Source organism: Notothenia rossii (genome assembly GCF_949606895.1).
Source record: "Notothenia rossii genome assembly, chromosome: 5".
In the NCBI taxonomy this organism is placed as follows: domain Eukaryota; kingdom Metazoa; phylum Chordata; class Actinopteri; order Perciformes; family Nototheniidae; genus Notothenia; species Notothenia rossii.
In genome coordinates this window covers 90,481,148-90,493,343 of record NC_136903.1, presented here as the reverse complement: position 1 = coordinate 90,493,343, position 12,196 = coordinate 90,481,148, and the positions used below count along the sequence as shown (strand labels likewise).

Sequence of the window (12,196 nt, the reverse complement as noted above, 5' to 3'; positions counted from 1 at the left end):
TTATAATATTAGTTTTAGTGTAACTTAAGCAATTTGTTGCCAAAGCCTTTAACAAACGATATCTGATTTTTTTGTTGTTGGTATAAACAAAGTGACATGCAGCAAAAGCATTGTATGAATAATGACAAGATCAAGAGACACCAATACATAAACATTTTGAATTTACCATTGTGGAATGCACATTTTGATGTTTTCTTGATAACAGAAACAAAACCAAAAAGCTCCCTAGCCCTATTCCTCAAGCCTGTAATGTGACGACAACATAAATGGTCAAAATAAATCATATCGTTTATTGTTGTGCACAGTAGTGGACAAATACTATTTTGTCGTTCTTTATACTTATTCTACTCCACTACAGTTATTAAACACATCATAGTTACCATCTACTGTTTACATATAAAAACATATGACATGTGTATATGATATGATGCAATATTGTGCTGCCAAAGCATAAGAAAGAAAAACTAGAATTGTCTAAATATAAACAAACTATAACATTTATGTAAATTATTATATATAATAATATAATACCTTCAAAACGTCCACTGTGCATAAGTGGTACTTATACTTCTGATACCTAAAGTACATTTAGATGACAATACTTCTACACTTCTACTTAAGTAACATTTTGAATCCAGGGCTTTCACTTGTAGTGGAGTATTTTCAGAAAAAAACATTTCTACTTTTACTGAAGCAAAGGATCAAAGTACTTCTTCCACCTCTGGCTGTGCAGGGTATACTAGCTGATAAGTAAAATACAAAGAAGAAACACAAAATAAATGTGAGGACTGATTCCCTCGTGTTGTGGCAAGCAGAGAACATCTGTGTCTCTAAAACTCTCAATAACTTCCCACAATTGCAGAACTGAATGCTAAGGTCTCTGAATAAATGATTCCCGACCTAAAGCTGCTGAATCGTGCTTTCTGTCGGCTTCCTCCTCAGGCTGCGGCTTCACTTCAGTTTTCTAGAAACTACCCGAGGTGCTTTTGATTCGTCTAACTATCCGTTCTCTACGGTGAGTTTTAACTTTTATATTTGCAATGTTTATGTGTTGATTACTTACGGAAAGTGAATTTTGTGTACTTTTGGGTAACTAACTGGGTTAGGGTTAAGGATGGAACTTTTCTGGTCCCCCGGCTTCCTTTATTTATTTCTTTGGTTTGCCCGTTGATTGTCTGTTTGTTTTGTTTGTCCACCATGTACAGCGACCTTGGGTCCCTTGAAAGGTGCTAAATAAATATCATTTATTATTTATTATTATCATCATAATCTGAACAATTAAGCGAATGATTAAATCAGAATCAGAATCAGAAACAGGTTTAGTACCAGGTCGGTTTACACGTACGAGGAATTTGACTTGATGTCATGGTGCATACATAAAAAATGACATAACAAAAGATTTGCAATAATTGAAAATATAGTAAAATATGTCAGTATTCACATAGAAATAGAATAAAAAGGAGTAAAATATGGAATTAAATGTGGCAGTAATATAAACGTTATAAAGCGTTATTAGTTGAGATTCAACACGCCTTGATCATTGATGTTCCTTTTTTCTTCTGTCCTTTATTAATGCAAAAATATTTAAGATATATCTATGTATGAAAATAAAAGAATCTGCTGATAATTAACTGAAATAAGGTCGACTTTCCCTTCCTCTTTGTCTCCTAACGTCTATTCCTTTATTCCTTTCATCCCATTCCCTAGCTCAGCTCCCAAATTCCCATCATATTCAGTTTTATCATCTCCTCTCATGTCTCCTTGGCGCCTTGTCTCCTTGTCAGGTTCTTCATCATGATCCATCGTTCGTTTATCGTGATCGGTGCCTTGCTGTCATTCACCATTTCCTCGCTGGTGGCCATAGAGTCCTGCCCGGCTGCATCGGTGCCTGGGATGCCAGGTATGAGCATGAGTGTTTGTTTTTGTCCAGTATATTGAGCATAGACTGTTTTCAAGAAGTCTCCTTGGAAGTCACTAATTGGTTTGAGGACTACAGATTATTTTTTATTGACACAATTCTCTTACAAACCATCAAGGCTCATTATAACAGTCAACAATTTAAATTGGTGTTTATACTGTGCAAAAATACAACAACATACAGCAAACAAAAACGAACACAAAATGTATGTTTTACGAAAGTGTGCGGGTCCTATTCAAGCAACATATGTAAGTCCAATAATGAGAAACGTTTCTGGGCGTTTTTGTCCGTCATGTATTTGAGCGATTTCGCAAAAACTTTGAGTTCATTCTTCCATCCGTTGATATGAGGTTCAGCTTTCAAATGTTTACATTAATACATAGAATGTTTACTCAACAAAATCAAGTTGTTTAATAGAAAGTCCACCTTTTTATCCTTCATAAGTACTGTGGCTTTAATCAACATCACATTTATAGGGTGTACCAATATACCTTTAGATTTAAGCCAGCTCCGAAAAATGCGCCAAAATTCTTGTACCGGTTCACACTGGAAGAAAATATGTTCTACAGTCTCAATCTCTCTCTCGCAGAATCCACATCAATTGTTGACTACAGTTTTAAAGGCTGGAATTTGGCCTTTTGGTTGTCGCCATCTTGGTTTATTGCAACCAACGCAACCACATTTAAAGGGCACCAAAATATTATGTTTCATGAAATGAAAACTCACTGTGAAGAGAGAGATTCCATGTGGACAACATTGAGATGAAACCAGTCAATCACAAGGTACCACAATCTATTGGTGTACCTCGTTTTATAAAACCTAACCCTAACCCTAATTCTAATCTGCTTTATCATTACATTTGGTATTTGGGCAATGGCCATCTTCGTTTATTGCAACTAATGCAACCCCATTTTAAGGGGACCAGTATTATGTTTCATGAACTGAAATCTCACTGTGAAGACAAAGAATCCATGTGGACAACATTGAGATGCAACCTGTCAATCACAAGGTACTACGATCATTAGGTGTATCTCGCTCTATAAACCTAAACCTAACCCTAATCTGCTTCAACATTACATTTGGCATTTTGGCAATGGCCATCTTCGTTTATTGCAACCAACGCAACCCCATTTAAAGGGGACCAACATATTATTTTTCATGAACTGAAAACTCACTGTGAAGACAAAGAATCCATGTGGACAACATTGAGATGCAACCTGTCAATCACAAGGTTCAACAATCTGTTGGTATACCCCAATGTATAACCCTAATCCTAACCCTAATCTTCTTAATCATTCAATTTGGCATACTGGCAATGGCCATCTTGTTTTTTTGCAGTGTGGAAGAGGGTGGACCTAAGTACAACCAAAATCTGAACAAGACCTTTTTAGATGACCAAAGAGTTACAATAACCTTGGATGAACTCGAAACACTTAAAAGGGTTGAGACGTACACATCAACTGGTACTTACAGGGAAGCCCCACCATAAAGTATTCATGCTTTGTCTTCTATTTTACTCTAAATTAGACCATCATTTCATATATGAACATTATGCTGAGTTGAAGACTTGAAACTAGAGATGAGACCATGGACTCATACGAAAAATGTTTACGGAGGCGATAAATCAAGTGAGTAGGAGGGTCATTTTCTCACACACTTCTATTCAATCTTGATAACTTATGCATTAAGTGAAGATGGCAACATGGTGGCTCATTTAGAAACGTCCTCTCATATTACGACAATAGTTGACATATCAGCTCATTGTAGATCTTTAAAGGTTAGTTTAAAGGTTAGTTTAAAGGTTAGTTTACGGTGGTTTCCAGAGACAACTATTCACCTAAATTGTCCACAGACTTGAACCTTTCCCTTTTTTTATTTCTCCAGTTTTCTCCAATGTTTTATGATCACAATTCATCTCATAGTTGATGGCTTGGTTCCAATAACACTCATTATTGTTTTGAAAAGCCATGCAGAGAATTAAAAGGAAATGAACTTCTGAAACCAGAGTTGTTAAAAAAGTTGGCGGTCACTGTTGAGGGAAGTTGGTTAAGATTGTTTACTTTTATTATTTGCTCTGTCTTCCATCCTCAGGTATTCCTGGGCTGCCGGGCAGAGACGGTCGTGACGGACAGAATGGACTGAGAGGAGTCTCAGGTAATTCAAATAATAGACAGACAGACAGACAGACGGACAGACAGACAGACAGACAGACAGACAGACGGACGGACGGACGGACGGACGGACGGACAGACAGACAGACAGACAGACAGACGGACGGACGGACGGACGGACGGACGGACGGACGGACGGACGGACGGACGGACGGACAGACAGACAGAGAGAGAGAGAGAGGGACGGACGGACGGACGGACGGACGGACGGACAGACAGACAGACAGAGAGAGAGAGAGAGGGACGGACGGACGGACAGACGGACGGACGGACGGACGGACGGACGGACAGACAGACAGACAGACAGACAGAGAGAGAGAGAGAGAGAGAGAGAGACAGACAGACAGACAGACAGACAGACAGACAGACAGACAGACAGACAGACAGACAGACAGACAGATAGATAGATAGATAGACGGACAGATAGACAGACAGACAGACAGACAGAGAGAGAGAGAGAGAGAGAGAGAGAGAGAGAGACAGACAGACAAACAGACAGATAGACAGATAGACAGATAGATAGATAGATAGATAGATAGATAGATAGATAGATAGATAGATAGATAGATAGATAGATAGATCGATTGATAGATTGATAGATAGATCCCAATTTGGGAAAACATTTCATCACAGAAGCAGAAGTGTTTTCAGACTTTATAATAAAATACTTTAAATACTTTAAAAATTGGAAAAGAGAATTAACAATTACAAATAATATGAAAAAATTAAGATATTGATGGTGTTTACAGGAGCTGCGTTGCACGGTGCTCTCAGGCCTCAGACGGGAGAAAAGGGGGATCCGGGGCAGATTGGGTTTGCTGGGAAACGAGGACAGAGCGGAGATCCTGGAGAACCCGGAGTCCCCGGGAACGGTGGACCTCCAGGAGAAGTCGGAGAACCAGGGTGAGTAATCAGGGCAAGGCACAAATAAGAAAGAGAAATGGAGTTCAGTTTTTTTTTAATTAACTTTAGATTTAATTAAAATAACTTTCAGGGCTGTTGGGGTCCAGCAGCAGGCGGCCTTCAGTGTTGCTCGAGGAACCAACACATACCCGGAGCAAGCCAGCGTGATCCGGTTCACCAACGTCATCACCAACATCAACGACGACTACAACACAGAGACCGGACGCTTCAGGTGGGAAGAATTCCTGTTCGCTCACAATGTCCGACGCTATGCAAGATTTAGTTTGATCATTAAACTTTTTCTGAAGTGTTTTTATTTTTTTACATAAGGTAAGGTAAGGTACGTTTATTTATATGGCACATTTTCAGACACAGAGGCAATTCAAAGTGCTTTATATAATCATTAACACTTAATAAGAAGACAACAGAAAGGAACACAACAAATAAACATAATGGAATAGCAGATTCATAAAGACCATGCATAAAAGAGAAACAGAATAGTTTAAAAACAACATTGTAAATACGGTTGGTGCTAAAACAAGTTAAAAGACTTCTGGGTAGGCCGCTGAAAAAAGTAAAGTTTTTAGCCTCGACTTAAAAGAACTCAGCGTGGGTGAAGACCTCAGGCTTCCTGGAAGTTTGTTCCATTTGTGGAGAGCATACAAACTAAAAGCAGCTCTGGTGTGTTTGGTTCTGAGTGGGGGTGTAATTAGTAAGCCCGCTCCCGATGACCTCAGAGCTCTGAGTGGCTCGTAACAGCCTTTTGGTAACATAAATCAACATTTTATCTCTTAATTGATTTGTTATGCTTTATTGTTCTGTTTAGTTTTTTTATTAACATTTCCAGTACTGTATGATGCATGTTTTTATTTGATTGTATTTACTTGTTTAAAATGAAACTTGTCTTTTAGGTTGACTTACAAAATCTGTCCAGGGACTACAGATGAAAAGTAGCCTCTTGCACATTTAAAGAAATGTTGATTAATTTGCACTGTTAAATAAATCAATACAACAAATACAATTAAATAACCCTAACCCTCACCCAAACGGTAACCCTCAATGTCTGAATCAAATGCAATTGCAACTAGGGATGTCCCGATCACCTTTTTTTGCTCCCGATCCGATTCCGATCATTTGATTTTGACAATTTGCCGATACCGATTTTTCCCGATCCGATCTTTATGCAATGCATTAAGAGAAAAAAAAGCATTCAAGTTGTCCCTTAAGGTTATTTTTTTATTTAAATTGGATATTCTATCCAACATGGATATAGCTTCTTTCTTTCACAGCAGCATTGGATCAGTTCAGTTGTGCAGCATTGGATCAAAACAAAATAAAGCTTATCAGTACTCGTTAGCTTACTGCTACAATTAGACACTGCGCCCACTCTGTTGCCAGATTTGAGAGAAATAAGCAGGTCTATGAAAACAAGCCCCAAAGAAGCAACACATACATGATGTTCTGTAATTTGAAACCAAAACTAAGGCCTCAGGATGACTTTAAGACTTGAACATGGTCATTTTTGTTTTGTAACATTGAATACAAAATGTAAAAAAAAGTATTTAAAAAAAAAAAAAAAAATAATTCCGATCCCCGATTTTTTTCCTCCCGATTCCGATCTTTTGAAAATCACGCGATCGGCTCCGATCCCCGATCACGTGATCGGATCGGGACATCTCTAATTGCAACCCCTCTGAGTATTGTTAGGATATTTTATACAAAAGTAAACAAATATCAACTTCATGGTACAGAAGGAGTCAGGTGAAAGTAAATAGGATTCATCGTCTAGGGAACATTTCTGGGAAAGATTCTTGACATTCAATTATTGTTGACATTCAGTCTAGACCAAAAAATAAATGTTGGTCCAAACTTTGCTGTTGGTACGCGTTTCCAAGCTGCGAAGACAGATTAGAAAAACAACCAGTTAATCAAGTGTTACGGTAGAGTGAAGCAAGCAGGACCCAAATGCAGATAATACTGATAATACCTTTATTTCAAGGAATAGAAACAAACTCGGACAAACAGAACACTCCCCGGTGAACTCAGTCACCAACAAAAGACGAACCAACTCTGAACACAGGAAGAGACAAGACTAAATACAGGGAGGGGCAATAACGAGACGAGAAACAGCCGGACAGGGTTGGAGAAACACAAGGGCAACAGGTGAACACAATCAGACAACTAGACACACCAGGGAAACTAACGACAGGGGAAAAAACACAGGGAGAGGGACCAGACAATACACAAGGGAGACAGGGAGACCAGAACAGCAAAATAAACCCAAACATACATAACTAAAAACGTGACATAACATTAGAATCGTGACATCAAGTTTGTGTGTTTGAGGTGTCAGGAATTTACTACAGCTGTTTTGGGAAAATCCCAGTCAGGAACCGATTTCTGATTAATCTAAGACCATTTTGTCTTGGTTCAAAATGTAATGGGTGCTTCCTTGGACTAAGCTTCTCCCTTTTAACAAGTTTCATGAAATTGGACTGGTAGTTTTCCAGTAATCCTACTTACAAACAAACCTACCCCAATCCTCATTGGAGTGCAATCCATTTTTGAAGCTTGCAGGGTTAAAATGTTCCATAAGTTGAATGAAGTTTGTGTGTTTTAGGTGTCGGGTGTCAGGGACGTACTACTTTGTGTATCACGCCTCCTTGGAAGAAAAACTGTGTGTGCTGATGAAGCGCGACCAAGTTCTGCTGGCATCGTTCTGTGATCATCGCCGCTCGAGGAGACAGGTATAAAACAATACATATATAATATAATATATTACAGATTTATAAAACGTATTGAGGTTTTCTAACAGTTCCCACCTACTGTTAAAACGACATACAAGTTACTCACAGGGCATCTTAGACTCAGAGAATAAGGGATGAACATTTAATAGAGTTTGTTAAGTAGAGGAAAGAAATGACTTGTTTTCTTGTTTTGTCTCAGATTTTGGGTCAACCAATCAAACCCTATTCAAAAAATGGTTAGCAGCAATGTCGACCTCATAAGATCAGATGAGAGCAACAGTTCGTCAACATTTCGTTAAAGTGCAGAACATTAGTGAATGTAATTAATGGCGGTACGTTCATTTTTTTGGTGTCAAACTCTGCAAAAATATGCATCCTGTGATTCTAAATACAAAGATGGCAAAAGCACACACATCCTTCACTCAAGTAGAAGTACAGATACTCGTGTTTAAAGATACTCTGGTAAAAGTAGGAGTACTGACTAAACTTCTTTACTCAAGTCAAAGTAAAGAGGCTTTGAAATGTACTTCAGTAAAAAGTACCCATAACTAGCAGCTGTTTTAAAGAGTACCTGACCTCCCTTTATATTAATAGAACAATAATGTCATTGTTAGCTAATGAATGTTTCCATGCTGAACAACGGCAACATGACAACGTTTCCATTGGTCCCTCTTCTTTAGAGAAGACCAGGAAATGATGGATACACGGATCGTGTTCAAATCAATAGGCACGCAATGACTCTAAATAATAGTGATCACGCCACCAAACACACATTCAGACTAAAGGAACCAGCCTGTTTGGAAAATGAGAGAAGTAGAAAGTACAGGTATTTGTGTTCAACATGTAAGAAGTAGAAAGTACAGGTATTTGTGTTCAACATGTGAGAAGTAGAAAGTACAGGTATTTGGGTTCAACATGTAAGAAGTAGAAAGTAAAGGTATTTGAGTTCAACATGTAAGAAGTGGAAAGTACAGGTATTTGAGTTCAACATGTAAGAAGTAGAAAGTACAGGTATTTGTGTTCAACATGTAAGAAGTAGAAAGTACAGGTATTTGAGTTCAACATGTAAGAAGTAGAAAGTACAGGTATTTGTGTTCAACATGTAAGAAGTAGAAAGTACAGGTATTTGTGTTCAACATGTAAGAAGTAGAAAGTACAGGTATTTGTGTTCAAAATGTAAGAAGTAGAAAGTACAGGTATTTGAGTTCAACATGTAAGAAGTGGAAAGTACAGGTATTTGAGTTCAACATGTAAGAAGTAGAAAGTACAGGTATTTGAGTTCAACATGTAAGAAGTAGAAAGTACAGGTATTTGAGTTCAACATGTAAGAAGTAGAAAGTACAGGTATTTGAGTTCAACATGTAAGAAGTAGAAAGTACAGGTATTTGTGTTCAAAATGTAAGAAGTAGAAAGTACAGGTATTTGAGTTCAACATGTAAGAAGTAGAAAGTACAGGTATTTGGGTTCAACATGTAAGAAGTAGAAAGTACAGGTATTAGAGTTCAACATGTAAGAAGTAGAAAGTACAGGTATTTGTGTTTAACATGTAAGAAGTAGAAAGTACAGGTATTAGAGTTCAACATGTAAGAAGTAGAAAGTACAGGTATTTGTGTTCAACATGTAAGAAGTAGAAAGTACAGGTATTAGAGTTCAACATGTAAGAAGTAGAAAGTACAGGTATTTGAGTTCAACATGTAAGAAGTAGAAAGTACAGGTATTTGGGTTCAACATGTAAGAAGTAGAAAGTACAGGTATTTGTGTTCAACATGTAAGAAGTAGAAAGTACAGGTATTTGAGTTCAACATGTAAGAAGTAGAAAGTACAGGTATTTGAGTTCAACATGTATGAAGTAGAAAGTACAGGTATTTGTGTTCAACATGTATGAAGTAGAAAGTACAGGTATTTGTGTTCAACATGTGAGAAGTAGAAAGTACAGGTATTTGTGTTCAACATGTAAGAAGTAGAAAGTACAGGTATTTGTGTTCAACATGTGAGAAGTAGAAAGTACAGGTATTTGTGTTCAACATGTAAGAAGTAGAAAGTACAGGTATTTGTGTTCAACATGTGAGAAGTAGAAAGTACAGGTATTTGTGTTCAACATGTAAGAAGTAGAAAGTTCAGGTATTTGTGTTCAACATGTAAGAAGTAGAAAGTACAGGTATTTGTGTTCAACATGTAAGAAGTAGAAAGTACAGGTATTTGTGTTCAACATGTAAGAAGTAGAAAGTACAGGTATTTGAGTTCAACATGTAAGAAGTAGAAAGTACAGGTATTTGAGTTCAACATGTATGAAGTAGAAAGTACAGGTATTTGTGTTCAACATGTATGAAGTAGAAAGTACAGGTATTTGTGTTCAACATGTGAGAAGTAGAAAGTACAGGTATTTGTGTTCAACATGTAAGAAGTAGAAAGTACAGGTATTTGTGTTCAACATGTGAGAAGTAGAAAGTACAGGTATTTGTGTTCAACATGTAAGAAGTAGAAAGTACAGGTATTTGAGTTCAACATGTAAGAAGTAGAAAGTACAGGTATTTGGGTTCAACATGTAAGAAGTAGAAAGTACAGGTATTTGTGTTCAACATGTAAGAAGTAGAAAGTACAGGTATTTGAGTTCAACATGTAAGAAGTAGAAAGTACAGGTATTTGAGTTCAACATGTATGAAGTAGAAAGTACAGGTATTTGTGTTCAACATGTATGAAGTAGAAAGTACAGGTATTTGTGTTCAACATGTGAGAAGTAGAAAGTACAGGTATTTGTGTTCAACATGTAAGAAGTAGAAAGTACAGGTATTTGTGTTCAACATGTGAGAAGTAGAAAGTACAGGTATTTGTGTTCAACATGTAAGAAGTAGAAAGTTCAGGTATTTGAGTTCAACATGTAAGAAGTAGAAAGTACAGGTATTTGAGTTCAACATGTAAGAAGTAGAAAGTACAGGTATTTGTGTTCAACATGTAAGAAGTAGAAAGTACAGGTATTTGTGTTCAACATGTAAGAAGTAGAAAGTTCAGGTATTTGTGTTCAACATGTAAGAAGTAGAAAGTTCAGGTATTTGAGTTCAACATGTAAGAAGTAGAAAGTACAGGTATTTGGGTTCAACATGTAAGAAGTAGAAAGTACAGGTATTTGGGTTCAACATGTAAGAAGTAGAAAGTAAAAAGTCATCAGAAAGATAAGTATGGAGTCAAGTACTGATACCAGAAAAAGTAGTATTTGTACTCCACTACTTCTCACCTCTGTCCAAATACATTAAAGTACATCCTGATTTGCCCTCCAGGTGACAGCGGGCAGCTTGGCGGTCTACCTGTCGAGGGATCAGGAGGTTTGGCTGGAGACTAAAGACTACAGAGGGATGACAGGAAAACAGCAAGGATACAGCATCTTCTCCGGCTTCCTGCTGCACTCCCACTGACCTGCAGGACGGACATACAGACAGCCCTTTCCCTCATTATTAACACTTTTAAACTCCAAGGCTGAAACGTGATACATTTTAAAGTCTAATGTCTATCCTATCTGAAATAAAAGAACATATTTGACATTTACCCGCTTCCTTTTCCTTAATCTTTAGTCCCGATGTGGTTAAAAACAATGTATCAGATTGTCAATTGAAACTTGCACAAAAAAAAAACATAACATTTACAAAATGCAAGAAAATTAAAGAGGATCTGAGAATGAAGAATTGGTATATTTGACAGGATGTCACTATAATACATTTACTGTAGATCAGCTCTTTGTTGATGGGCACGTTGACAACATTTAATATTTTGTGGAACAGATACTGACATGTAAATCTGGGTAAAGAGCCTTAAGAAATACTGCCAGGAAAACAGAGATAGAAACAGGAAGTTCAGATTAAAAATCAGAACAACATTTTAATCTGAGAACATGTTTTTTTAATCAGAAAGATTCAACAATGCTGCATCATCACTTCTTCATCATGGGAGATTTTCCTGACTTCTTGTTTAAGTGTTTCACTTCCTCTGATGGATGATTTGCTTTGTCAGATAAATTAAATATGTGTAATTACAGGTTAACAGGAACAGAAAGTGAAGATTAAACAAAAATACAGCAAAATAACAATACATTTGAACAAGTACACGTTTCTACATTTATATGAAACCTCTTATTTCTAATCTAGATTTCAGTGCTAAATAGTGAATATATATATATATATATACATGTCACTGCATTCCTTAGTTGGAAAATCGATTACATATTGAATCTTCCTCAATGATGTTACTCTTAAGTTGAATTTAATGCATTAGAAAAGGTAAACTATAATTGATAGTGTGATATGAACTCCACCTTAACCAGCTACAATATACACATATCTTAAAGCATGAACACTACTAGTGGAATAATAATAATGTAACCCTTTAACTTGTCATTAGGTAGCCTATATTTACACTCTGCTATATCGTACCATTTGTTTATTGCCCCAGATGCACCAATAAGCATT

The 12,196-nt window shown here is 37.0% G+C and overlaps 1 protein-coding gene across 1 annotated transcript; it reads left to right on the top strand.

Annotated features, from left to right (window-relative positions):
* The first annotated feature begins 856 nt into the window (after window positions 1-856).
* LOC307039809 (complement C1q subcomponent subunit C-like) lies at window positions 857-11,279 on the top strand. Its single transcript, XM_079682219.1, has 7 exons — window positions 857-1,015; window positions 1,785-1,900; window positions 4,010-4,072; window positions 4,839-4,992; window positions 5,084-5,224; window positions 7,613-7,739; window positions 11,015-11,279. Exons 2-7 carry the CDS (start codon window positions 1,795-1,797, stop codon window positions 11,147-11,149), a joined length of 726 nt encoding a protein of 241 aa, XP_079538345.1. The 5' UTR covers window positions 857-1,015; window positions 1,785-1,794; the 3' UTR covers window positions 11,150-11,279.
* Window positions 11,280-12,196: the final 917 nt, after the last annotated feature.

Excerpts from the sequence above, each read along its gene's own strand:
- LOC307039809 (XM_079682219.1), top strand. The coding sequence starts at position 1,795 with ATGATCCATCGTTCGTTTATCGTGATCGGTGCCTTGCTGTCATTCACC. Across the intron at positions 1,901-4,009 it reads ATCGGTGCCTGGGATGCCAG|GTATTCCTGGGCTGCCGGGC; the intron begins GTATGAGCATGA and ends TTCCATCCTCAG. Across the intron at positions 4,073-4,838 it reads TGGACTGAGAGGAGTCTCAG|GAGCTGCGTTGCACGGTGCT; the intron begins GTAATTCAAATA and ends TGGTGTTTACAG.